The sequence below is a fragment of the Macrobrachium rosenbergii genome, chromosome 10 (genome assembly GCF_040412425.1).
Source record: "Macrobrachium rosenbergii isolate ZJJX-2024 chromosome 10, ASM4041242v1, whole genome shotgun sequence".
NCBI lineage: Eukaryota > Metazoa > Arthropoda > Malacostraca > Decapoda > Palaemonidae > Macrobrachium > Macrobrachium rosenbergii.
The window spans coordinates 53,191,958-53,218,861 of NC_089750.1; the positions used below are offsets into that span (position 1 = coordinate 53,191,958).

The window sequence follows — 26,904 nt, forward strand, 5'->3', positions numbered from 1 at the left end:
AAATCTCATCCTGGGGCTTCTAAGGGACTGCCTCCTTCCACAGGGGAAGCAGTGGGATCCCTCATCAGCTCTTCCCGACCTTCGGGTCAGGGAACCAAATCCCTAACCCCTGAGTCTAGCATTTTGGGAGCCTCGGGCATGCAAGACTTGGTTTGCACACCCGTTGCCATGCCTAAGAAATCTGCTTCGAAGGCTGGGACTGTGTCGGGTGCTCATTCATGAGCCGCTCCGAGTACTCAGGTCTCTAATGAGACTCGGGGTATCCCCAGTGTCGGAGAGTCTGCTCACTGTACCAGTTCAGGCACAGGATGGGAGAACGAGCCAAAACATGCAGGTGTCTCAGCCCTGCTTGCTGGCACTGCTTCTAGTGTCAAGCCAGGTTCCCATGTTGGTGCTTCGGTCTCTCGAGTGTGAGCATCTGGAGAGACAGAGAGGAGGTCCCCTGTACATTCTTCTTGTGAGGTCCCGGCCTCGAAGAAGACTGGGGCCTGTCAACGGTCTGGCTCAGTTGAGTTGAGCACTTGGCTTGGCTTGCGTGGGTTGCTATCCTCTCCTTGGGACAACCTTTTGCCTAGGCAAAATTGCTCACCTGGACCCAGGTTGCTGTCATCACCGCGGGTTGATGACAGCTCTCGGCCCACTCCTCCTGCTGGTTCCACCAGCAGGACTAGCGGAGGTGCCCGATCCTCCTCACCTGTCCCCTCAACTCCTGGGGTTTCCATGGGAGGTGCGAGTCGGATAGGAGGAACTCTGGAGAGTCCCCTTCCCAAAGTTTGACTACAAAGGTATATATTTCTGGCTCGGTCCTCGGATCGACTAGGTTGTATGCCCTTGTAGTGCAGGAAGGATCCAACGGGTCTGCCGAGGTTCTCCCTCCTGCCGGAAAAGTAGATCGGAAGGACCACACCCTGGAAGGACTCGAGAGTCCTCTCACCCAGGATGCAGACACCCCCGAAATACAGGACTTTTGTAGAGGTCATTGCGCTGATCCGTCAGCACAGTGACCTTGGGGAAGGGACCACGGCCTCATCTGTGGATCGTCCTTCAAACCTGGAATCCTCCTGGGGCCTGAAAAAGGAACCCAAGGTTTTGGAGGGGCTGCCGTGGTCCGTGCATGCTGAGGGAGTCCTCGATCAAGTGGATAATCTTGTTTCTGGGCAAGAGAATTCACTTCGTTCAAACTGCTTGGACAAGCTGCTTCCTCCTCCTCTGCCTTAACAGAAGAGCTTCTATATGCCCTCAGAGAGGGCATCGCCAACCAAGCAGGTTGACCCAGACCTGGAGCGTCTAGGCCTGGGTCTCTCGCTGCAGCAGCTTACTGCGGAAGGAATCTCCCTTTCACAGCAAGAAGCAGCGACCCTGGAAGCCACCACTATGGCGGCTCTCCCGGCAGTCTCCTGCTGGATCTGTGGTCATTCACAGTATCCAAAGTGGCTGCCTCCATGGGTGCTATTTTGCCTGGGGAAGACTCTGCTGTCGGCAAACCTGTGGGCAAACTTGGTGTTAAAGAGAAGAGACGCTGTCCTTTCTCGTTTCGCCAAGAGCCATCTCTTACCTTGCCCACCAGACGGCAAACTTATGGGCAAACTTGTGTTAAAGTGAAGAGACGCTGTCCTTTCTCATTTTGGCAAGAGCCATCTCTTACCTTGCCCACCAGACGGCAAACCTGTGGGCAAACTTGGTGTTAAAGAGAAGAGATGCTGTCCTTTCCCTTTTGCCAGATTTGTAGGTCCTGAGTTGGCAATGACCATATGGAACGGACCGTTGCTGGGTTCTGCCTCTCTCTTTCGTAGGGAGCTGGTAGATGCTGCGGTGGACAAGCATCGGGCTGAAGACACCGACTGCCTTGTCCACCAGATACTGGCCAAGACCTCTGGGTCTTTGCTCCACTGTGGCCCGGCCTTCAGGTCAGGGCAGCACTTCCTCGGCCCCCAAGAAGTCTCAGACTTCGAAGGGTTCCTGTGGGAACACCCAGCCTTCTTCTTCCACTGGGAAGAGTAGGCAGTTGCGCCCCTTTCAGCCCTCTTTCCAGTCCGGTAAAGGGTGCATGGCGAAGAAGAAGGGAAACGCTAGGGGTGTCATTCCCCTCCAGCTGCTGCCAGTGGTGTTGGGGGGGGATGCCTGTTGAGCCATTGGGCAACATGACAGTGATATGGAGCCGAGACCTGGGTAGTGGAGGTCCTTCGGGAGAGATATCTACTCCCCTTTGAGTCTCGGCCACCCCTCACCAACACTCCAGTCCATCTCCTTGCTTATGTTCTTGGTTCGACAAAGGCTCTCATACTCAAGCAAGGGGTGCAAGTCATGCTGAGCAAGGGAGCTGTGGAAGTCTCTTTGGATCGGACCCCAGGCTTTTGCAACCATGTCTTTCTCATAGAGAAAGCTTCAGGGGATTGGAGACCTCTCTCCACTGAACCAATTCGTTCGCCAAACTCAGGCTACAATGGAGGCCTCCATCAGGGAGAACGACTTCATGCTTATGGTGGACCAGAAGGATGCATATATCCAAATACCCACCCATATGTCTTCCCGCAAGTACCTTCGCTTTATCCTCAGGGAGACAGTGTACCAGTTCAGGGTACTCTTGTTTCGGGCTCTCAACCGCTCCCTAGGTGTTCACGCAAGTGTTCACCTTAGTGTCAGCTTGGGCCCATTCGCACAGGATACGTCTTTTGAGGTATCTTAACGATTGGCTGGTCCTGGTGAGCTCTCGCTTTCAGTTGCTTCAGGACAGGGATCGGCTCCTCAAGTTTTGCCATGATCTAGGGATTGTGGTAAATCTCGAGAAGTTGGATCTCACCCCCAACTAAAGGATAAAGTACTGGGCATGTTGATAGATACAGTAGTAGCAAGAGTCTTCCCCTTGGACTAATATCAGCAGGTTCAGAAAGGCAGTACAGCTGTTCTTGTCTCGACAGGAGCAGCCAGCTCGGCAGTGGCAAGTCGTCCTCAGTCACCTGTCGTCATTGGAGAGGCTGGTCCCTCAGGGGCGTCTGCATCTTTGGTCCCTGCAGTGGTGACTGAAGGAGTACTGGTCCCAGTCTCGAGACCCCTAGTCCTTTCTCATCACTCTTTTGAGGGAGGTGAGAGAGGACCTAGACTGGTGGATGGACAACAGGAACCTCTTGATAGCAGTATGCCCGCATACTCCCCCTCCGGACATGCTTCTGTTCTCGGACGCATCGACTGAGGGATGGGGCGCACACCTGGAGGAATTGCTGACTTCGTGGGTGTGGCACCGAGATGACAAGCACCTTCACATCAACATCTGGAACTCAAGGCGGCCTTCCTGGCTCTCCAAGAGTTTCAGGATCGAGTGATGGGACACTCCGTGATGTTTATGAGTGACAACACCACGGTAGTGGCATATGTCGACAAGCAAGGGGGCCTTGTGTCCTTTCTGCCTCATCAGTTGACGATGCAGGTGCACGAGTGGGCTCTGGCCCACTTGGTAGAGCTGTCAGCCAGGTACATTCCAGGCAAGAGGAATGTAGTGGCAGACAAGCTCAGTTGACAGAATCAGGTGATAGGGACAGAGTGGTCCCTTCACCCAGACATTGAGGAGAGGTTGTTCGATCTTTGGGGGCGTCCAGTCATAGATCTGTTCGCCACCTGGCACAACAGGAAACTTCAGGTCTTTTGTTTGGTTGTGCAGGGCCCATGGGCTGCTGCGGAGGATGCGTTCCAGCACCCGTGGGACAACCTCGATGTCTACGCCTTTCCTCCGTTTTGTCTGATTCGCAGGGTGATCAGCCAAGTGATGATCACTCCGAATCTCAGGATGATTCTGCTGGCTCCCAAATGGCCTCAGGGTGTTTGGTATCTCGACCTGCTAGCTCCTCTTTCCGAGGCGCCGAGAGAGATTCCTCCCTGGCCCCACCTTTTGTGTCAACCCCACGTAGAGCAGTACCACCAGGCAGTGCAGTCCCTTTGTCTTCACAGCTGGCGGTTGTCCAGCATCTCATGTGAGTGAGAGGCTTTTTGCTTTGTGCAGCAACAGAGATGGCCGGACACCTCAGGCTGTCCTCTGCACCTCAGGCTGTCCTCTGCAGCAGTATACCAGGGAAAGTGGTCTGTGTTCTGTGGCTGGTGTCGTAGATGTGATATCTCTCCGGTCAGAACGACTGTTCAGCAGGTTGCGGACTTTCTCGTCTTTCTACGCCGAGAGAAGCTTCTCTCTGTTTCAACCGTAAAAGGCTACAGAGCTGCACCTGGCCTAGTCTTGCGGCTGAAAGTGTCTCCTCCTCTATTGAGATTTCACTACTGATGAGAAGCTTTGAGAGGTCTTGCCCACCCAGGGACCTCAGGCCCCCTGTGTGGGATCTGACTCTCATTCTAAGGAGCCTGATTCGTGCTCTGTATGAGCCTTTATGAGAGTCGTCAGATAGGGATGTGACCCTCAAAACCGTCTTCGTGCTTGCCCTGGCATCGGCGAAGAGAGTAGGAGAACTTCATGGACTTTCCTTTGATGTTAAACACTTGAGGGATGGGGATCAGTTATGCTCGATTTCGTCCCGGACTTTGTAGCGAAGACTCAGAGCCCATCGGTCCCTGATGCTAGGTTCGAGTCCTTCACGATCTCATCCCTAGAGGACTTTGTAGGTAATGACCCAGACGAGATGCTACTGTGCCCTGTTAGAGTGCTGCTGTGCTATTTGAAGAGAACTTGCCATCTCTGGCCTGAGTGTCGATGACTCCTTGTTAGCGCTGGCTCGACCAAGAAAGGGACATCCAAGAACGCGATTTCTTTCTGGCTTCATGAGACGATTAGGAGAGCATACTCTGCTGCTGGAGAAGATGACACTGGTACCTTCCGTCTGTCCAGAGCATTGGTCTGACCCTCGCATTTTGGAAGAACCTGTTGCTTCCTCAGGTATTGAAAGCGAGGGTGTGGTCCTATAGACCACCTTCACTTCTTTCTACCTTGCAAATATTGCCCACAAGTCCTTGGACACCTTTTCCTTTGGACCTCTGGTGGCTGCTCAACAAGTTGTGTAGCTTACCCTGCTCTTCCAACAGGACAGGGTTGCATCTTGCCTAAGATGTGCGGTTGTGGATGCGAGAATGAGTGTGGGAGTGACTGGCCTCTCCTTCTCTTCGTCCTGGCTCTCTTCCTGTGGGCAGAGAGTGGATTCGAGCCGTTACTTGCTAGATCTGGCGGTTGATCCAGGTGAGCATACACTTTGAGGTTCTGTTCTATTTCCTTTCAGGATCATAGAAGTAAACCCATTCCTTCTTCTAGCAAGGGGAGTAAGGAGATCATGACAATAAGACAAACCCATTACTTGTATTTGTCTTACTGTCACCGACTTTTTAAGGTTCATCGTAGCCTATTTTTGTATGAAATGACACCTTCCTCATTCATACAAAAAGGCCCAGAAGACTGACAATGGATCTTGCATTTCCTATAACCCGATCAATTTGCGGAGGCAGGTTTTCCCTTCCTCTGTCTATCGACCAGGAAGGGAACCCCAGGTGTGGCGAACTCCAGTCAGTTCATAGAGACTCACTCATATTTCCCCCTCCAACCAGTGAGTCCTCCTAATGTGAAGGACTGATGGTTTGTATACCGTGTCAGAACAAATAACAGTTTTTTAAAGTAAATTGTATTTTTCCTAGCTATACAAACCTTGAGGTCCTTTACATTACATTTTCATGCCCACCTCATGCCATCCCTCAATCTTACACCTGGGCCGAAAGGCAAATTGGAGTGTTTACATCCGGGCAGGCAGGACTCCTGCCTCCCGGGTGGTAGTTTACTGCCTAACCACCTTGTTTGAAAGTTCAACGGCTGTTTCCAGCTGCACTGTGAGTAATCGTAATGTAAAGGACCTCAGGTTTGTATAGTTAGGAAAAATACAATTTACTCTAAAAATATTTATTTTTTGTTGAGCAATACTATTCACTAATTACTGTATTTTTTCATTAAAATATGTATTGTATATTTAGAGAGAGAGAGAGAGAGAGAGAGAGAGAGAGAGAGAGAGAGAGAGAGAGAGAGAGAGAGAGAGAGAGAGAGAGAACTATGGTTTTTACATCCAAGTCTTAGCTAAGTATAAGTGGGTTCTGTAAAGGATAATGTTTACTGTTTGAGAGAGAGAGAGAGAGGTAGAGAAACTGGTTTTTACACCAAGTTTAAGCAAAGTATAAATGGATTCTGTAAGTGAAATAACTTTTCATTGATATTTTGCTGTTTTTTTTTTCATTAAAATATATGTATGCTGTTTGAGAGAGAGAGAGAGAGAGAGAGAACTGAAGTGTTTATACATCGAAGCACAGTACTAACTTGCTGGAAACGAGAATTCAAAGGCACTTAAACTATGCCTGGGATGAGAGTGTTGAGAGTTGCTTATGTATGAAATTCTGATTTTAAATATTTTTACGGTGATTAGAGATGAAACATCTACAGTGATAAAATATTCTCTTGTGTACTGTTATAATATGTGTGATAATCATAGTCAACTAAACTTGTAATGAAATACGGTACAGTAAGTCAGACAAAGCAAAAATATGGCAACACTACCTCCGTGATCTGTCATGAACTTGCTGGATTTGTTTATTTTCATGTTTTTTATGTTTATGGTAAGTGATTGATATTATTTTCATTAAAGGATTTGTACAGTGCAGTACTGGTATATGAGAGAGAGAGAGAGAGAGAGAGAGAGAGAGAGAGAGAGAGAGAGAGAGAGAGATTGATTTTGTATATCATCACAGAAAAATTTCTACAGTAGTATTGAAGCATGGATGTTTTGAGTTTCCTGTTTTTGAAATTTTGAATTTTAAATATTTTCAAGGTGATTAGATCAATACAGTATATGTAAGAGAGGGCAGAAGAATTTTTTAATTTATGCAATACAACGTAAACCATAAATGTATTTGTACATAATCACGAAAATACTAGTACAGTAAATATAACTTCAAAATCATCTTACAACACAGGAAAATATCAAAAGTATATGTAAAATGTTCACCCAGTGCATTACATCATGCACAGAACGATGCACAAAGTTACGTAGGCCAAAGAAAACGTGCATGTCTGAATGATAGGGGATACACAAAAGTAATGGTTGTAGGATGGTGCTTAATTTTGCAACATGACTTTGAAATGGTATTAGGGTGTTGTGGGATGATAGTTTGAGGTATATTTTTGTTTGAACTGTCAAGTTTGGCAGTGAACTGTCAAAATAAGCAGTTGTAAGCATTTTAGGGGTGTATATAGCCTACTTAAGAGTAACAGTAGTAGGAAAGTACTGTAATGTATGGTTACTTTGGGTGTTTTGGGATGATGGTTTGGGATGTATTTTTGTTTGAAATATTAAATTGTTTTAGTTTGATATTTAAGGTATATTTTTATTTGAACTATCAAATTAAGCAGTGAAATGTTAAATTAGGTAGTAATAAGCATTTTAGTTTAAGGGGTACAAGGTATTTGGCAGTTATAAGCCAGTTATAAGCATTTTTAGAGGGGATTTTTGCAATACCACGGTAGGTTCTGGAACCTATTCCCACATAAAAATGCGGGCCACTATATAACTATTTACAGTACATCAGTTTGTATATCTTTAAATAGCTTTCCTAGTATTTCCATGATGGAAATATACTTAGGGTTCCAATGACTTTGAAAACAGAATGAAAAATAAGGCTAAGGATATTTGTAATAAAGAACTTTTATTGCCTTTTATCAGTAAATAATATGACTGAAAAAATTTTCATATTTTTAGGGAACAAAAATTATTAAGCTGCAGTATGGATGCTGTGTAACCTGTTTAACATAGGATTAGAGATTTTGCTGTGTCTTGGTTCATTATCTTCCCTCCAAAAAATGGAACCAGTTCATTTGGTTTAGTAATCGTTCTCAGGTTGTGTTTATTGACACGAAGGAAATGTATAGATTGTGTTTACTGACACGAAGGAAATGTATTATACGTATTAGCCAGAAACTCTCCTGTAATCCAGGTTTTGCTTTTGTTTACTCAGCTTTGTGTGGAAAATGTGATATGGTTTACAAATAGCAGTAGTAGGTCTCTTCCTTATGGAGGCATTTGCTCTTTATGGTATCAGTGCAGTCATCTCAGCTGGGCCTTACAGTTGTTTCCCCCTTTATGGGAAGCAACTGTAAGTCACAGTGAAAAGTATACATTTGTCAACCACATTTCACTTTTATGTTGAAATATAGCAACAATGTATGGAAACCTTCCAACCTCAGGAAAATGTTCTCCACATTGTTCTAAATGATATCTCCCTTTTTCACCTGTTTCAAGAGTTTGGTAACCACAAAGGGATCACCATATGAGAAGTTGTTGGATTAAATGAATGTCATTGTGCTGGAATGAAGGCTTATATTTTCATGGTATTGAGGTATTCTAGGTGTTGATGGAAGGCAGATTGCTACGAAAGAACATGCCTAGCTTGGTCACATGTAACAACACTGAAGAGAAATTCTTGTGTATTGGGAGCAGTAAACTCTCAAATGCTATATTAAAAAAAGTGGTCAAGATATTTCATGGGTTGGAGTGTCCTGCAAGGATGACTGTAATCGTGGATGCTCTCCTTCTTTGTAATGAAATTCCTCCTTTTTTGGGAAGGTTGCTTCATCCAGCCATCTGTAGTCATTCATCTTTCGTTAAGTGATAGGGTGTAGTGAAGTTCCTCTGTCGTATTGGTTATGTAGTGTGCACATTTTAAAATCATTCACACAAATACTGTAGGGATGTATTTTGTATAACTTTTCATTTTATATAAGTGACTTACCAAGTAATTACATAGCTAGCATTTCTAGTATTGGCAGCTAAAATTTGAAACTCGCAGTAGCAATTCTTTTGTTTTGGTGTAGGTGTCTAACCCCGCCCACTTTCGGGGAAGAAGAAGAACAACTGAGCAAATGGTTTCAATTTGTTTCTGCTGGCTTACAATGTAGGTTGTGAGCAGCAGCTGGATTTGGAACTCAATACTCTGCTGGTTTCTGATTGTATCTTGATTGGTAAAGTATTTTTTGCTTCAGGTAGCCTTCGGCAATTATATAGCTAGGGTTTTTTATTAAAACCTTGGAATTTCATGGATTTTACTTCTTGATTGTGACTTTGTACTTTAACTCTTGACTTGTTTAGCGATAGTGTCAGACACAAGTACGACTAGTACTCGGTATTGCAGCAAAGGCTGTAATACGAGATTAACCTCTGCAAGTATGATTCTCATACTTTGTGCACGACTTGCAGGGGACAGGTGTGAGAAAATTTTGAGTTCTCATGTATCAAAGCTAAAGAGGGATAGAAAGAGAAAAGCGACTACTAAGCATGACAAGACTGTAGCCAGTCAGGATTCTGCTAGGTCTTCTGCGGATGTACCTGTTGTATCTTTACCTGTAATTTCTCCCATTCCCGCCTCTTCTGTTGTACCACCTGATCCTTTACCCAGCTCTCTTGCTCCTGACCTCAATGCCATTGCCAGTCTGGAGTCTAAGTTTGATCGTATGTTTGAGTTAGAGTGAACACAGTGGCTCAGTTAGGGGCTTCAGTGCATTCCTTGATGGAACATAAAGTTAGTGATAATAGTGAAGTGTTAGTGGAGGAGCTGGCTGCCCGTCCCGCCGATTCTCTTAGGTTAAGGCCCCTGTCATACTCCCCAAAACCTGGGAGAAGCCAAACCGGAGGCCCAAGGGAGGTCGGTGGGGTCTGCCCACAGGTAGTCGGCCCCTCAGTCGCCCTGTTGTAAAGTCCCAGGTGATGACAGTGCATGACAGCCATTGGAAAGGCGTCTTTTCGGAGGCTCACTGTCTGTCTTCTAGTTCAGAGGCTTCCAGCCCTGAACAGAGGCTCCAATGGCGTTTCAGTGCCTGGAGTGCTTCTCCCGACGTTTGCCGTCGCAAGCGCCCAGTGGCGCCAGTTAATGCAGCAGTGTCAGAGCGCTTGTCTCCTGAACATTCTCCCAATGTTTCTAGACGCAAGCATTTAGTGGTGCCAGTTGGCACAGCAGAGCGTTTTTTCCTGCTCTTTCTCCCGATGCTTCAAGATGCAAGTGCCCAGTGGTGCAGCTCCCGAGCACGAATCGTCTTCTGAGCTTCCAGTAACTCCAGAGTGCCCAGTAGCGCCTGAGCTTCCTTTGGGGCCTGAGCATTCTTTGGTGCTAAAGCAGTCAGTGGCTGTCAAGTGCTCAGTGTCTGTCTCAAGCAACCAGTGGCTGCCGAGCAGCCAGTAGCTTCCAAGCGCCATTAGCACCCACTCGCTCGGAGAATCTTCACAGTGTAGTGTCGTCCGATTATCCTGACTCTTCTTCTAAGCTCCCGGCACCAGTCCATTCATGGCACCAGTCCATTCAGTAATAGCGCATCCTCTTCTGCAGGAAGCTTCGACTTTGTTGTGTTTGGATCTGTCTCTTGCCCCTATTCAGCAGTGTCTAGATGACATTTTAGGATTTTTAAAGAAACCTTCGTCATCTGTGAAACCTGCTAAAGATTTGTCGTTGTCTCCGGTCTCTTCAGTTGAGGAGGATGTGGATAAGGGGCCAGAGGAAGATTCCCCTTCTTCTGCTTATGCTGCACTGTTGTGTTTCCTTTTATGTAGCTTTCCCATCTTTTCTCTCTGGCTGGTCTGTCTTCACCTGCGTCAGTCTTTCAAATGAGTGGTCTTCCTAGTGAGTCTTCTAAGTTACCTAAGACGGTGCTATCCATCTTTGCAAGGAAAGCACTGAATGAAGTTGAGACTTGGCTTTCGGACAAAAGGGAGAAAGGGAAGGCTTGTTTCAGTTATCCCCCTACAAGGCTGTTGAACAAAAGGTATCAGTGTTATGCCACCGGAGAAGCTCCTTCCTTGGGAGTCCCTGCCTCCTCCCAGGGGGACTTCTCCGGTCTGATTGACTCTTCCCGGAGGTCAGCCTTTTCAGCAGCCAAGATAATGTTCTCCGCAGCCGAGCTCAACCGTTTGCTGAAGAAAATGTTTTAGATTTTTGAAGTGGTCAGTTTTTTTAGACTGGACAGATTGGATTTGTCTACAGATGTTCTTGGAGTTTTCTCCTGTGCGGAAAAGGGGATTAGAGACATTTCTCATGAATTGGCCTCTCTCTCTACGCCATGGGGATTTTAAAGAAGAGGGAGCTTTGCAGCTCTTACACCTCGTAAAAAAATCTGCCCTTCTCTTCTCCCCTCTGGTACAGTTTTTGTTCTTGCAGTCAGTGGTGAATAACATTGCTTGGGCTTTACAAAAGAAGTCGACGCAAGATCTTTTGGTACATTCCTCAAGGCGTCCTAAGGAGCCTCATCCTCTTAGCTCCAAGACATCCTCTCCTCTGCAGCCCTTTTCCTTTCCCATATGTGGGAACACACAAAGGGCTCAACCAAGAGGTCGTATGAACGTGCGTTTCACCCCTTGTTCGATCAAGAAATCATCATCCAAGTCTTCAGCCAAGAAATGAACCAAGTGTCCTCCATGCCCCAGTAGGTGCCAGGCTCCTTCTCTTTTTTGGGAGACTTGGAAGGAGAAAGGGCAGAACAATAGGTGGGAAGTTCTCAGGTTTGGCTACTCAATCCCATTCACAGTTCAACCTCCATTATTCAAGAAGCCCATCAGCTTATAGTGCCTACTCAGTAGGCTCAAAGAGGTTTGCAGCTCTTGCAGAGGAAGTACACGTCCTCCTCGAGAAGAGAGCAATAAAGGTAGTCGCAGATCCGAGCTTAGAGGGGTTCTGCAATCGGCTGTTTTTAGTCCCCAAGGCTACAGGAGGATGAAGACCTGTCCTGGATATAAGTGCACTGGACAACTTTGTTCTCAAAACAAAGTTTCGTATGGAGACGAATGGTTCCATTCTTGCTGCTCTTTGTCAGGGAGGCTGGATGGCCTCAGTAGATATCCAAGATGCATCCTTCCACATCTCCATACACCGGAATTCAAGGAAGTACCTAAGATTTCTATTTCAGGACCAATTCTTTCCATTTCGAGCTCTATGTTTCGGATTAACAATGGCCACTCAAGTTTTTACGCGGGTTCTGGCCCCCCGGCATCTTGGCTTCATCTCATGGGGATAAACATCTCACTTTACTTAGATGATTGGCTCCTTTGGTCCCCGACGAAGGAACAATGTGCGGAGGACCTTTGGAAAACTCTTCTGTTAACCCAGGATTTAAGATTGTTGATCAATCATCAGAAGTCTCAGCTGGCTCCTTCACGGGAAATAGTTTATTTAGGGATACTCTGAACTCTTCTTTTTCAGGCTTTTCCAGCCCCAAAGAAAGTTGAGTGCTGTCTACGTACGATAGACGAGTTTCTCTCCCTTCAGGGCTGCTTGGCCAACAAATGGATGAGTCTCCTTGGGACATTGGCCTCAATAGAACAGTTTGTTTCCCTGGGGAGGCTTCATAAGAGAGTGCTGCAGTTCTTCCTCAGAGCCAGCTGGGACAGAAAAAGGCACCCAGACTCTTTCATGTTTCCGGTGACCCAGAACATCAAGAAACACCTGCGTTGGTGGAGGTCAGAAAGCAGGTTGTTAGAAGGGAAGTCCCTTTCACCTCAGAACCCCGACCTGAGCGCCTTGGCTGATGCATCGGACTTGGGCTTCAGTGCTCTCCTGGGAGACAGGGAAGTCTCACGGACATGGTCACAAGATCAAAAGGAACTACACATAAATGTGAGGGAACTAAAGGCTATTCATTGGATCTTCAACCCTTTTCCTCAGAAGTGTACGACAAAACCATAGCAGCTCATTTGGACAACACAACAGCCTTGTTGTACATAAGCAAGCAGGGAGGAACCCATTCCTTTTCACTCTGCCAAGCAGTGAGGGTTCTGCTTCTCTGGGCCAACCAGAACTGGACGAGAATTATGACAAGATGTGTCCAGGGAAAACTGAATGTGCTGGCAGATCAACTGAGCCGAGGCAGTCAAGTCATTCCCATGGAGTGGACTCTACATCCTTTAGTCTACTTGGCCTGTGGAGACTGTGGGGAAGACTGACTCTGGACCTCTTTGTGATGTCCAAAAACCATTGTCTCCCACTTTTTTGTTCACCAATCCCAGATCCGTTGGCATGGGTGACGGACGCAATGCTTCAGGACTGGTCCAACAAGCAGCTTTATGCCTTCCCTCCCTTCATAATGATATGAGAGGTGTTGAATAAATTCCAGTCCCACCAGAATGCGTCGGTGATACTGATTGCTCCATTTTGGCCTCTAAAGGAATGGTTTCCGAACCTCATGGGTCTTCTGGTAGACTTTCCAAGACTGTTCCCTCAAAGACAATCTTCTCAAACAACCCCATGTCATCAAGGGTTGTCTACTCTAGCTCTGACAGGGTACAAACTGTCAAGAGACTCCTCAGAACTAAGGGCTTTTTGGGAGCAGCTGCAGAAGCTATCTTGAAATGCAGGCGTCAATCTTCCTGCAGCGTTTACCAGAATAAGTGGTCCATTTTCCTCTCTTGGTGCAGAAAGAATGAAATCTCTTCTTCTAAAATAACTCTGACTGAGACTGCAGATTTCCTTTTATACCTCAGAACCTCAAGAGACTTGGCCTCTTCGACTACAAAGGGCCACAGGGCTATGCTTAGCTCAGTCTTCAGGCACAGAGGCCTTGACTTTTCCTCGAATCAGGACCTCTCTGATTTAATAAAATCCTTATGATACAAATAAGCAAAAGAGGACAGAGCCAGTATCTTGGAACCTAGGCATGGTCTTGAAAAGGTTGCCTGGACCAGATTTTGAGCCTGTCAGCACCTCTTCTCTCAGGAATCTAACTAAGAAGATCCTCTTCTGGTAGCCTTCGCTACAGCTAAGAGGAGTAGTGAGATACAGGGCATAGATAGAAGGATTGGTTTCTCAGGAGGAGATGTGATCTATTTCTAAACACTCGGATTTCTCGCAAAGAATGAAAATCTGTCTAAACTCTGACCTCGTTCTTTTAAGGTCAAGAATTTGGGAGAAATACTAGGACCTGAGGAGGAAGAAAGAGCTCTTTGCCCTTTAAGGACTTTAAAGTTTTACCTGAAGGGGACTGAGACGTTAAGGGGACCTTCAAGTATTTTGCAGACTTCGGTCAAAGATCCTTCACGTCCTCTTACGAAGAATGCTCTAATTTTTTTCCTGAGAGAACTCATTGGAGAAGCCCACTCTCAAGTAGAAGAAGAGCTTTTACCTTCTCTGTCAGACATTCTCCAAGCAACGTCTTGGAGATGTAAATCAGAATTTGCATCCCACTATTTAAGGGACGTAGAAACAGTTTTTAGAGATTGCAGTACTTTGGGTCCTTTGTCGGTGGCTGGCATGGTGTTGGAGGAGGGAATGTAGACAGCATCCCTTCCATCCTTTCTCATCGCCTTGATCTATGGTGTTGAGCTCTAGGGGAGTTGGGGGTTACTATGTACTTGGATACCCTCCAGTTTTTAATGGTTGGGTGATGGTGTTTTTTAAATTTTTATGATGTAGATAACAGCATTGTTATCTGGTTGTCTTGTTTAGTACTGTGCCCTAGGCAGGGGCAATTTTGTTTAACTTACCAGCGTTCGGTGCTGTCCTTCGATATAAGTCTCCCACTGATGTAGTAGGCGATCCAGGGCCATGCCCCCTCTCCTCTACTGAGTAAGATGAGTGCCAACCAGAGGCACTTTCTTCCTGCAGCAGCTCTCTTAAAAGGTAAGGTAACAACAAGCATTGTCCCAATGCTAGCAATTTTCTATTCTCAAATTCATTACATTAAATATAAATATAAATAATGTTTTGGGGTAGAGTATTCCATGTATCCCACCTCCTGTCAGTGTGGAATTAGCTATGTAATTACTTGGTGAGTCACTTATATAAAAATGACATTTTTACAACAAAATAAAGTTTTATATAAAAGTTACCAAGTAATTACAGAATGGGAGCCCTCCCTCCCCCCCTTGCATGGACATAATGGCAAAAACAAATTGAAACCATTTGCTCAGTTGTTGTTCTTCTTCCCCGAAGTGGTTGGGGTGAGACACCTACACCAAAACATAATCGTTACCGCGAGTTTAAAATTTTAGCTGCCGATACTAGAAACGTTAGCTATGTAATTACTTGGTAAGTATATATAAAACTTTATTTTATTATAAAAATGTCATTTTTATGTGGAAGGCCCCAATGATGCCTTCTTATCATATATCATCCAGTATGAATTAATGAAAGTTTACTATTTAAACATAACTGTTTTCGTAGTTCATGCTATTGACCTAATTTTTTTATGATGTACGCCTTGTTTTGTTTCACATACTTTCCAAGCACATGCATTTGTATCCTTCAAGTACCGTGCAGAAATATCATTAATATTTTTACTATAAAAACTATTGTTAAGTTTTTCCAAACTAATTTTATATACATAATTGCCATATGATCCTTTACAGAAACTAAGAATGTTAGTGTGAGTGGGTAGCAACTTTCCTCACATAGGGTTCTCACTCAGTAGTAATCTAATTATTCATTTCTCTTTTAATACAAGGCATTAACAGTTTAAAGCTTTTGCAATAACTTCCGTGCATAATAGTCTTTAAGTTGAGAAAAATGTTGGTTACCCAGAATGTTGTATTTTAAGGAGCAGGTAATGGAATATTGATTTATCAGTATATCTATCATTTATTCTATTTTTCAATTTACAGATAATGGGTATTACTTATTTGCTGATGAAAACAGTGGGCAATTAAATTTCAGTGGACCTTGGGAAGTTCCAGTTTTAGAAGAGGAAACACTCATGGATGAAGTTACTTCATATGTTTTTCGGATTTGTTTCCAAATTGGGTAAGTACTTAGACTTATCAAAAGCTGTGCTATGTTTTCTGTGCATGCAAGTATTTTTGGCTAAATTTCTTGGCTGTTTTTGTTGGTCATGCCATCCTGCTTTATTAGTAACCCTTTAGTTTATGACCATAATAAACAGTGATGTGTGTGGGAAGTGGTAGCGACTTGAGCAATAGGTGTTAAAATGTATATACCTTTTCTTTTTTGTTCTAAGATGTGTAACTCGGACACTTTTCATGGTATACTTCTCAATTTTGTTTATTTTGCAGCTGAATGATTGCTGTATACAATGGCCTAAAAAAGGTCCCAAAAAACTTCGTGTACATAAAATAAAAAGTAGAAGTTAGGTGATATTCGAAAATTTTTCATTAGAAAATTTTTCACTTTCTCCCTCCAAAAAAATTGCTAAAAAAAAGTATTTGCAATAAAGTTTATATTTGTGTTTCAGAACAACCCCAGATAAATTACGTAATTGTTGCAATGCCAATTATTGTAATTATAAAATAGGAAATATTTAAGAATGAAATACAAAGTAGCATGAAGTTTCCTTTAAAAAAAAAAAAAGACACGTGCCTGCGCGATCCCCATAAAAACTCTGTGCCTTTTCTTGTTCAAATACGTGTAGTGCTTTTCATTTTACAGCTGAATGATTATTCTGGATACAGTAATGGCATAAAAAAGACCCCCAAAAAACTATATGTATGTAAAATAATGGGTAGAAATTAGGAGATACATACAAGAAAATTTTGTACTTTCCCCACCAAAATTAAAATTGCTGAAAAAAGTACAGTATTTGCAATAAAGTTTATATTTTTGTCCCAAAATACACCCAGATGAATTTCCCAATTATTGCAATGCAAAAAATCGTTATTCTTATAAGGGAAGTTGCTTTGCTTCTCTTCATTCTCTTTGTTCTTCACTGTGTCATGTCATATTACTTATTATGTCTGCTGCCCTTCTTATTCATTCTTTCAGAGGTTTCCACATCACTTCTTTCCTTGATTTCTGAAACTTTTTTTTTTTTCATTATATCATTTCTCTATCCTTTTTGGTTAAGGATTTTATTTTGGCACACACTCTTCTTTCTTCCTTCTCTGTCAGCTCAGGGCATAGCAATTTGTTTTGTTTTTCCTTTGGTGCATTGTACTCTTGTCATTCTCTACTCCTATGTGCTGTAAATTTCTCTCTGATTGTTTTGAACATTGTGAGCATCATCTATCTACAGCCAACACCATTTTTTTTTTTTTTTTGCATTAGAGCATGCATGATCAGGTAATGCATATTGCTGAAAGTGATAAATGTACCTCTTATTGCTTCCCAAAATTCTTAATGTAGCACTTTCAAGTCTACACACTAAAGTGGTGTCAGAGTTCCGTAGGAATACAATAAAATTTAACATATCACACCAAATTAATGCTGCATAGGCACTATGGTAATAGGATGATATTTATGGAATAGATTTTTAGAAATCAGCAGAAGTTGACTGGACTTCAAAATGCACAGACAACTTTTTTTTTTTTATACTAATAATGTAGCAGTGTAAGATTAAATGGATATAATTTTATTTCAACAGACCAGACAACTGGTTAAAGCTGGCTTGTGGAATTGTATTTTATGCTGCAATACACTATCTAGCAATGCGGTGGGTCATGCGGCACATGAGGCGAAGGATTGCCAACCAAACTCTTAGATTTATCACCATGATGTTACATCATATTATCCTTAATAATCCTCATGTAAGTAACATCTGAAGAAACAAATGTTAATTTGTATATTAACAAATGTTAATTTGTATATTTTTTAAATGTAAGCCTCATTTATTCTTTATATATATACAGATAGTCCCTGCCTTATGACTAAACAGGTGAACTGAGTATACAACATTACCTTTATGTTACATTTACAAAATTGATTATTTGGTCATTTATCTTTAATGTATGTTTTTCATCAAACTGTTGTTGAAATTTCTGTTTACTTATTTTTACTGAAAATTTGGGTCATGAGCGTGGATAAATGTAATTTTGTTAAGTTGCTGGTCACTCCTAGACTAGCAGGGTAGATAATGTGTCTTTTAGATCATCGTTATCACAATTATTGGCATAATCTTTTTATGATAATTTTTATTAGTTGTATCGTAGATAATGCGCACAGATACCATCATCAGTGCATTATCTTCAGTTTCCACTGACAATGAATACTGTGACATGACAGTGTCAGGAGAATAACAGACAACTTACCACAGGACTTTTGGATAGTTTTTACTCTGCCTTCCCTTGTCAGCTGGCACAATCAAATGAAAAACTTCCATTGAAATTAATGACAGTCCTAAAGACATTGATTTCAAGGAAGTTGAGGGTTACAAGAAGGTACATCATCATCATCATCATCTTACCAACTTTTGCAGATTCTGTACCGTCTTGTAAAGAAGTAGAAATGTAATTCAGAACAAATTAATAGAACAAGAATAACATATGGAGAAGTGGATTGTTGCACAAAGATCAGTTTTATATAAGTAACTTAACAAGTAACAACATAGCTATTAATTTCTAACTATTGCGGCAGCTTAAATTTGAAATTCGCAGTAGCGTTCTATTGTTTTGTGTAGGTAACGACCACGCCCACTTTCAGGGAAGGATAGGTACAGCACAGCTGAAGAGCTCAATTCATTTCTGCCACTCAACGACTGATCATCGGTTGTTTCAACAGCTTTTTTTTGGATATTGTTTCACCGGATGGTTGTAGCTATCGCTGTCTTTCGTGAAGTATTCTTTGCTTTGTTTGCGCTAATTATATTAGCTTAAAGTATTTAGTTGACTTTACCCGATTGTGACTATTATTATGTCTGACTCTAACTCTTCTAGTGTTTGGTTTTGCAGCAGTGGCTGCAATACCAGATTTATGTCAGTCAAATATGACTTTCATACCATTTGTTGTCATTGTAGAGGCCAACTTGCTCTTCTGATCTTATGTGTGATGAATGTAGGGACTGGGATCTGGGGAGGTGGAAGACTTTGGCTTATTACTTGGACAAGCTTGAGAAAAATAGACAGAGGAAGGCGGCGGCTAGAGCCAAAGCTACGGGTGCTGCTAGCCAGGGTTCTCCTAAGATACCTGCTCCATCTATTCCTATGACTCCTTTTTCCCCTGTCACCAGCCTCTGACTTTTCCATTAACTCCTTTAACCTAGCTCCCAACCTTCCGGACCCAATGCTATTTCCAGTCTGGAAGCCAGGATAGACCATAAGTTTAGTCTTTTAGTTAACACCGTAGCTCAAATCGAGGCTTCAGTAAGAGGTCTTATGGACAAAATGAGTGCTAGTGATCACAGTGCAAGTGTAGTGTCAGTGGAGGAGGTTACTACTTGTCCCACTGACGCTCCTAGACGAAGGTCCCTGTCACTCCCCTAAATCTGGGAGGAGGAAAACCGTAAGTCCAAGGGAGGTCAGTGGGGTTTGCCTACGGGTAGTTGCCTTGGCTGAGGAGTGCATGCCCTATCATCCAGTGATTTGGATTCCAGTGCGAGTAAGGGACACAGTTAGCACTATACGAGTGCATCCAGGCCACTGAAAAGGTCTGTATCCGTCACTGACCGCGCTTCCCTGCTTCTGGGTAAGCAGACTAGATATCAGGATCTTGGTTCCAAACCGTCGTGTAGCTTTTGGGACAACTCTAGTCGTTCGCCTCCTGCTGTTTCAGTGACAGGATGCCAGTTTATAGTGCCAAAACAGGCTTCTAAGAAATGTGCTGAGCGCCCAGTGTGATCCAAGCACCCAGTGGGACCCAAGCGTCCAGCAGGATCTGAGAGATCCAAGCGGCCAGTGGGATTCCCTCCAGTGGGATCCGAGGGATCCAAGTGATCTGAGCACCCAGTGAGATCTGAGCGATCTGTGGGACCCGAGCGCCCAGTGGGGTCTGATAGTGCAGTGTTTAGGGATGCAGTGTTTGAGCGTTTACCTGTGCACGCACGTACTCCAGTGTTTGTCAACTCACCTTCCAGCGTGGCGCCAGCTTCTACCAGGCATCCGGTGCCACACTCAGGGCACCAAACTCCACTTCTCCAGTTGGGCGCGAAGCGTTTGCATACTGTTCAGGATCCTTCATTGAAACCATCCAGTGTCACGTGAACAGTATTCTGTATTTACTGAAGAAGCCGACAGTGACTCGGGAGCCTGTGGACTTAGGCACTTCCTTTATTTCGTCTGGAGAAGAAGACTTTGAACAGGAACAGCCTTCTTCAGCATATGCTTCTCTATTAAAGTACTTCCTGTTTTGCTACCCAACTTTCTTTTCCCCAGCGGCGCCATTGTCTCCAAGTTCGGCATTCATGATGAGACAGCCTGCGGAATCCTCCAGGCTTCCCAAGATGGTACTTTCTTCCTCGTCGAAGAAAGCCCTGTCAGGTATCGAGAGTTGGCTAATAAAAAAGAGGGATCTGGGCAAAGCTGTATTTTGCACCCCTCCTTCTTGTCTGTCAAAAGGAGGTACTTATATCACTGGGGAAGCTCCTTCTTCGGGAGTTTCTGTCTCCTCCCAGGGGGACTTCTCCAGCCTGATCGGTTTGGCACGCAGATCAGCATTCTTCTCCATCAAGATTTTTATTCACTTCATCGGAACCAGATCACTTGGTGAGAGACATTTTTAGTGTTCAAAATCTTCAGCTTCCTGGATTGGACCGTGGGCACCTTAGCGAAGAAAATTGAGGACTGCCCCACCCTTCAGGATAACTTCTCTGCAGACTGGCTAGGAGTTCTCTCCTGCGCAGATAGAGCAATTAGGAATGGTTCCCAGGAGCTGGCTGCCTTATTTGTGGTGGGAGTCCTCAAGAAGAGAGAGCAGTGGTACTCTTTCCCCACAAAAAGAGTCACTCCCTCCCAGAGGACGGCTCTCCTTTTTGCGCCTGTAGGCCACTGTAGTCTGTTTCCCTGTGCCACCGTAGAGCACATAGCAGCAGAGTTGCAAAAGAAATCCATGAAGGATCTGCTGGTGCAGTCTTCCAAGTGTCCTAAGGAAACAGGACATGTTCTGATGGTCTCTTTTGCATCTAGAACAGTCTCCCCGCTGCAGCAGCAGGCCTTTCGAGGTAGAGCTAGGTTCCAGTCAGTCCAGCCCTCCTCTCGCAAATGAGGATCCTGTCCTTTGTGTTCCAGTGGGAGCCAGACTTCTACACTTTTAGAGCAAGTGTGAAGAAAGAAATGTCGAGCCATGGGTCTTAAAAGTCCTCAGAGAGGGATTTTCCATCCTGTTCAGGGAGAAACCTCCTTTAGTGTCCTCTCCCATCAATTTGACAGCCTACTCCATAGGCTTGGAGAGGTTTTCGGCCCTGTCACAAGAAGTCTTGTCCCTGCTCAGGAAGACAGCTGTAGAGGTGGTCGAAGACGTAAGCAAAGAGGGGTTGTACAACCGCCTATTTGTCGTCCCCAAGTCATCGGGAGGCTGGAGAGCTGTCCTGGACGTCAGTGCCCTGAATTTCTTTCTACAAACCACTAAATTCAATATGGAAACCAACCATTCAGTCCTGTCTTCCATCTGCCAGGGGGATTGGATGGCGACTATAGACATGCAGGACACACTTCCATGTACCAGTACATCCGGACTCCAGGAAGCATATAAGGTTTGTGTTCCAGGGTAGTCTTCCAATTCCAGGCTCTGTGCTTCGGCCTCTCTACAGCTCCTCAAGTTTTTGCATGGGTTTTTGCTCCCCTAGCAAAATGGCTCCGTCTCATGGGGATCAACATTTGTTTATATCTAGACGATTGGTTCCTGCACTTCCTCTCAAGAACAAGATGCACAGAAGACCTTCAGAAGACACTTTTCCTGGCCCAAGAGTTTGGTCTTTTAATCAACTTAGACATCTCAGCTAGTCCCGACTCAGTCGATTCTTTGTTTTGGAAATGAAGATTGAATCTCTGAGTTTTCGAGCTTTTCTGTCCGACAAGAGAGTCCAATCCTGCCTCTGGACAGTTTGAACCTTCCTCTCTCTCTCATCATGCTCAGCCAGTGAATGGATGAGTCTGCTGGGTACTCTCTCATCCATAGAGAAGTTCATGCCTCTAGGAAGACTCCACATGAGTGTTACAATTCTTCCTAAAGGCCAGTTGGAACAGGAAGACCCTTCTGGACTTTTTTTTTTTTTTTTTTCAGATCACACCCGAGATCAAAGAGGACCTTCGGTGGTGGCTCATAGAAGGAAGGTTTTCAAAAGGGAAGTAACTGCATCCTCTGAACACCAACCTCACCTTATACTCAGATGCATTGGATCTGGGTTGGGGGGCTCTTCTGGAGGATATGGAAGTATCAGGGATGTGGTCTTAAGCTGAGAGAAAACTCCATATGAATGTGAAGGAGCTGAAGGCAATTCACTTGGCCCTTCAGCATTTTGCAACAGCGATTGTCAACAACATGTTCATAGTCCACTCGGACAACACGACCGCTCTAGCGTACATAAAGAACCAGGGAGGGACTCACTCCTCACTTTACGAAGTGGCCAAGAATCATCTCCTCTGAGCTCAGGACAATCACACCAAGGTTGTCATAAGATTTATCTAGGGCAAATTAAACATCCTAGCAGATTAATTAAGTTGTTGCAAACAGGCCCTACCTACCTACGATCACGCATTCAACTTTTTGAAGGTGCAGATCAGTGTTCACTAGTTTTTATTTACGTGATGTAGAAACAGTATATGATAACTGCAGTACCTTAGGTCTGTTATCTGTGGCTGGCATGGTATTGGGGGAAGAAGGATAGGAGGTATCACTTCTATTCCGCTATCTCCTCGCCTTGATATAGGGTGTCGAGTTTTGGGAAGCTTGGGGGGTACTGTGTACCTGGAGTACCCACCAATGGTTGTGTAATTTTATTGGATGGGTAATGGCTAATTGTTTTTATGTGGTTTGTGGGTAACTTAGTTATCTGGTTGTTTTTGTGGTACTGCACCCAGGGCAAGGGCTTTTGTTTTTATTGTAATGCTTTGGCGGCCATCGGAGTACTCCTTGGCTGCAAAGCACTCACTGAAGTAGAGGCTCCACTTGGCTTTACCACCATGTCACTACAGGCCGAGATGAGCACCGACCAGAGGCGGTATCTTCCTGCTGTAGATCTCTCACCAGGTAAGGTTACAACAAGCATTTTACCAATGCTAGCTACTTTTCTATTCCAGATTCATCTCCATTACTGAGTGTTTTTGGGTAGTATATGTCCATGTGTCCCACCTGTCAATGTGGGATTCAGCTATGTAGTTACTTGGTAAGTTACTTATGTAAAAATGACATTTTTATATAAGTATTTATGGACATAGGGCACAAACGAATTGGGCTGTTAAGCTGTGTTGTACCTATCCTTCCCCGAAATTGGGCGGGGTCGAGTTACCTACACCAAAACAATAGAACACTATCGCGAATTTCAAATTTAAGCTGCTGCGATAGTTAGAAGCTAATAGTTATGTAGTTACTTGGTAAGAGTATATAAAACTTTATTTTATCATAAAAATGTCATTTCATGCGGATTGAGTTAATTATATTTGCAATTAGAGTTAAGGTTATGTCTGTATCCGAGGTTATGTCAGAGATGGGTTACTTATGGCAAATAAAACCCTGTGGTAAAAAGAGGATTTGATGTTGGAGGACTAATGATGATCTGAATGCTGCTCACCACTAATGACTTAATGACAGAAATTGAAATAGTACTCCAAGGCCTTGGTAAGATAAGGGTTATTTGATGTAGGCACTTAAATTTGTTACCACTGTTACTCTGTTTGCTGAAAGCTTTTGTTAAGGTTTCCTCATGATCTGAAAATTTACCAGCTATGAAGTATGGTATTATTTGAGGAATTTTATGCTAACAGCAGTTTCTATTGAGTAATGTAAAAATTAATTGGCTTCCAGATTATTGCAGTAATCCAGAGGATGGGTGTTCAGCTACCTCAGCTTGAACCTCCTCCACCAGCACAACAAGAAAGCCAGAAGCAACCTTTACCTGGTGGTGCCACCAAGGAGCAGCAAAAGAATGATGTTGCACTTCAGTTCACATCTAGGTTAGTAAAATATATGAATCTTCATTTGGAGTGTAGTGACAAAGGAGATGAGAGAGTATTTATTTGTTATTTTACTTTGTCCCTACACTACCCATTCTAAATACAGTTCATATTCTGTATCCACTGCATGGGAGATTTAGGCCATTTTAAATTGATGAGTGATACTGCTGTGTGTACTAGTGTTTGTTACTATGAACAGTTGAAGGTTTTTCTTTCATTATAGCTTTGCTATTGTTTTGCAAGTTTCATTATGTTGCATACATCTTCCTTGCATGGAGATTGTGTCCGGGTTGTGATTAAGTTTTTTACAGTATTCATTTTCAAGCATAATTGAGTGATTGTGTAGAACTTGTATAATTTTAGAGTATGATCATAAGAAGCTATATGAATTTTCATCATGCACATATTACTGGTGTGTGTTGATGCATAAGACTGAGCAGTGCTTTAGTATCTTCACACAGGAACTTGTAACATACAATTGTTTCACTCAAAACTTCCAGTAATCTTTGAAAATTCTAGTATTTAATTTGTTTACACAAACCCATAAATCATAATATATCTCAGCTGCTGCAACTTGATAGATCTTAAAAGATGATAGACCCCATTTTGCATGCCCAGACAACATTCCACTGTTCCAGAAGGCTTCTTTTCAATCCTCAGTGTGGATGCACTGTGAGCAGACATGCTTCTTTACTTAACCAGTGTACTTGTTTTTGCTGTTACTGTATTGATATGAGCCATTCATATTTATTCTGACATTCATTTCATTTTTCTTTTTAATATATCCAAATATGGTTTTATTTAGTGATATGTGCAAATTATCTACTAATATTAGTTTTTGCCTTATGGACCAATGGCTTACTTGCCCCCATTATTACTGTGAATATCTTTAGTTCTGATAATAATGTAGGTAAAGTTCATTATTTTTAATGACTGGGGATATTGTGTTCGTTGATCTGGCTGGGGCTAAATAGTTTTATGAATTAGAAGGTTCCTTCAGTGATTGTTTTGATTCTTTGGATATCAAATTTCAATAACTTAATTTGCTTCATTATTACAGTTATTAATTTACCATTGATAGGTTTGGGGTCTTTTTAGTATTACCAGTTTCGTAAGTTTTCCTTGTATTGTTTTTGTATTTCTCCATTCAAGGTTTAGTGACATAGGGCACAGTTATTCATGACAGTTCACAGTAACTGTTACCTTCAGTTATCCATTTCTGTTCCCAGCATGTTATTCATGTGAATTACTTGATGAACTGAATTTCTTTCAGTTAATATTTTCTAGTATTAATAATTTGTGCTATGAATTTAACTTCAGATATTATTTTTAAGTATTGTAATTTGCACCATTCCCCATTCCTTGTGTACAATTTTTTAGGAATCATATGTCATATTCATTGTACCAAATTATATGTATGTGCAAAAGCATATTTATGTTTTATGTCAAAGCACAAGGGAAGTCTTGTAGCTCTTTTATGTCATCCTTAGATAAGGATCTGCATTTGGTGTGTCCTTTGTGTAGGGCCAGCAGTGTTCTTTGTCAAAAACTTATGATGCATGATGAATGGTTTGTGGATCAGTGGTTTCCCAATACTCATGATGTGGTGTCTGCTGTCAGGACATGTTTGCTGAACAAAGCTTTCATGTCTTCGATGACTTCATATTGCAGAAAGAGCTTCAAGAATAGGAAATACAGTACAAACCTTCTTTGGTTGACACCTGTTTTTTCACCTGATGAAGCCTTGCCTCCTTGGAAGTCTCTACTAGTGTTCACCCCCAGGGGCCATATGTGATGCTGGCACATGGTCTGGCAAATGCAGTTGGGACTTATCTTTCAGGAGCTATCAGATTAGTGTGTTTGGAAAGTGTGTGAACCTTTCATGATCTATCAAATTAGTGTGTTTGGAAAGTTTGTGAATCGAATATAAAGCTATTAATGATTAATAATTTTATAGAAAAACCTGTTTTATATTTTAAATATGTTGTGTTTCTCAAGCAATATATGGGGAGGAGAATATTGTTGGTAAAATATTTCTGTTTGTGTCAGTTTGTCTGCTTGGCTAGATGAATCATGAATGACATTGTTATGTAGACATGTCTGTCCTTTAAAATTTATTGAGGACATGTTGCTGGATGGGTGATTAGTTTAGTTTAATTTCTTTGAAAAAATTTTGTTGTATATTGCTTCACATTGTTTTTATTAATATTGTTATTTGAGGAAGATTTATTATACTTAATTTTTCTGTAGTGCAGGCCTTCTGCTTATGTACTGCGGTACTGATTTCTTGTATCTGTTTGTTGTAGCCAATTCTAGCGAGTAATGTGATGAAGGGTAAATCAGTTTAGTTATTGCTATTGTCCTTTGAAGTGCTTACTTTTATTTAGAGAGGTGAAGCATCCATTCTCCCTTGTCTTGTTATCATTTTTTATTGCTATAAAATTTTTAGATTTTAATATCCATAGAGAAAATAATTATTTGAAGTGTAGGAGAAAGACATTCAAAATATATTTGATTTTCAGTCAAGATAAGTATATTTACAGTTATGATGGAAGTTTCAGACTTCTTGTTAGAACTCAATCAGAGCTCTGACCATTTTGCAGTCCATAAATACAGTGTACAAGGATTGAAGGCGGTACAAAGGAAAACTGCATAACCATGTCAACCATTTGCCATACATACAGGAAAACAAGAGGAAAGATGCTGATCACTGATGTAATCCAGTCTGATATACCTTTCTGGTTTGGTTGTTCTCTGCAGTTAGACAAGAGTTTCAGTTATTTTTACCTTTAGCTGTAGTTTTGTTGCTTTGGTCATGGACAGAAGATGACAATACCAGTGTCAAGTGATCTGTCTCTAATGCCACTATTGGGATATTAGTTCCATACAGACAAAGCTCACACAGACAAAACTCATCCCAATTTGTTCCATACAGACAAAAATCACAGACAAAACTCATCCATCCTGTACAAACGTGATGTGGTTTCAGGACACCACCTTTCATGGTGACTTTTATGCCTGTAAAGGAATGTTGAAAAGATGTTACTTTCAAGATCATCTTCAACAGTAGAGGCAACGAGTCCACAGCTGGTAGAGAGAAACAATTGACAGGTTATGTAAATGTACAAACATGGTAATTTTT

The 26,904-nt window shown here is 42.9% G+C and overlaps 1 protein-coding gene across 1 annotated transcript in view; it reads left to right on the forward strand.

Annotated features, from left to right (window-relative positions):
* Positions 1-26,904, forward strand: part of LOC136842640 (eukaryotic translation initiation factor 2-alpha kinase-like) — a 113,558-nt gene that overhangs the window by 50,573 nt on the left and 36,081 nt on the right. The window contains exons 9-11 of the mRNA XM_067110262.1: positions 15,594-15,732; positions 17,306-17,468; positions 23,614-23,762. Of these exons, the coding sequence (XP_066966363.1) occupies positions 15,594-15,732; positions 17,306-17,468; positions 23,614-23,762 (451 nt within the window). The remainder of the gene's footprint in view (positions 1-15,593; positions 15,733-17,305; positions 17,469-23,613; positions 23,763-26,904) is intronic.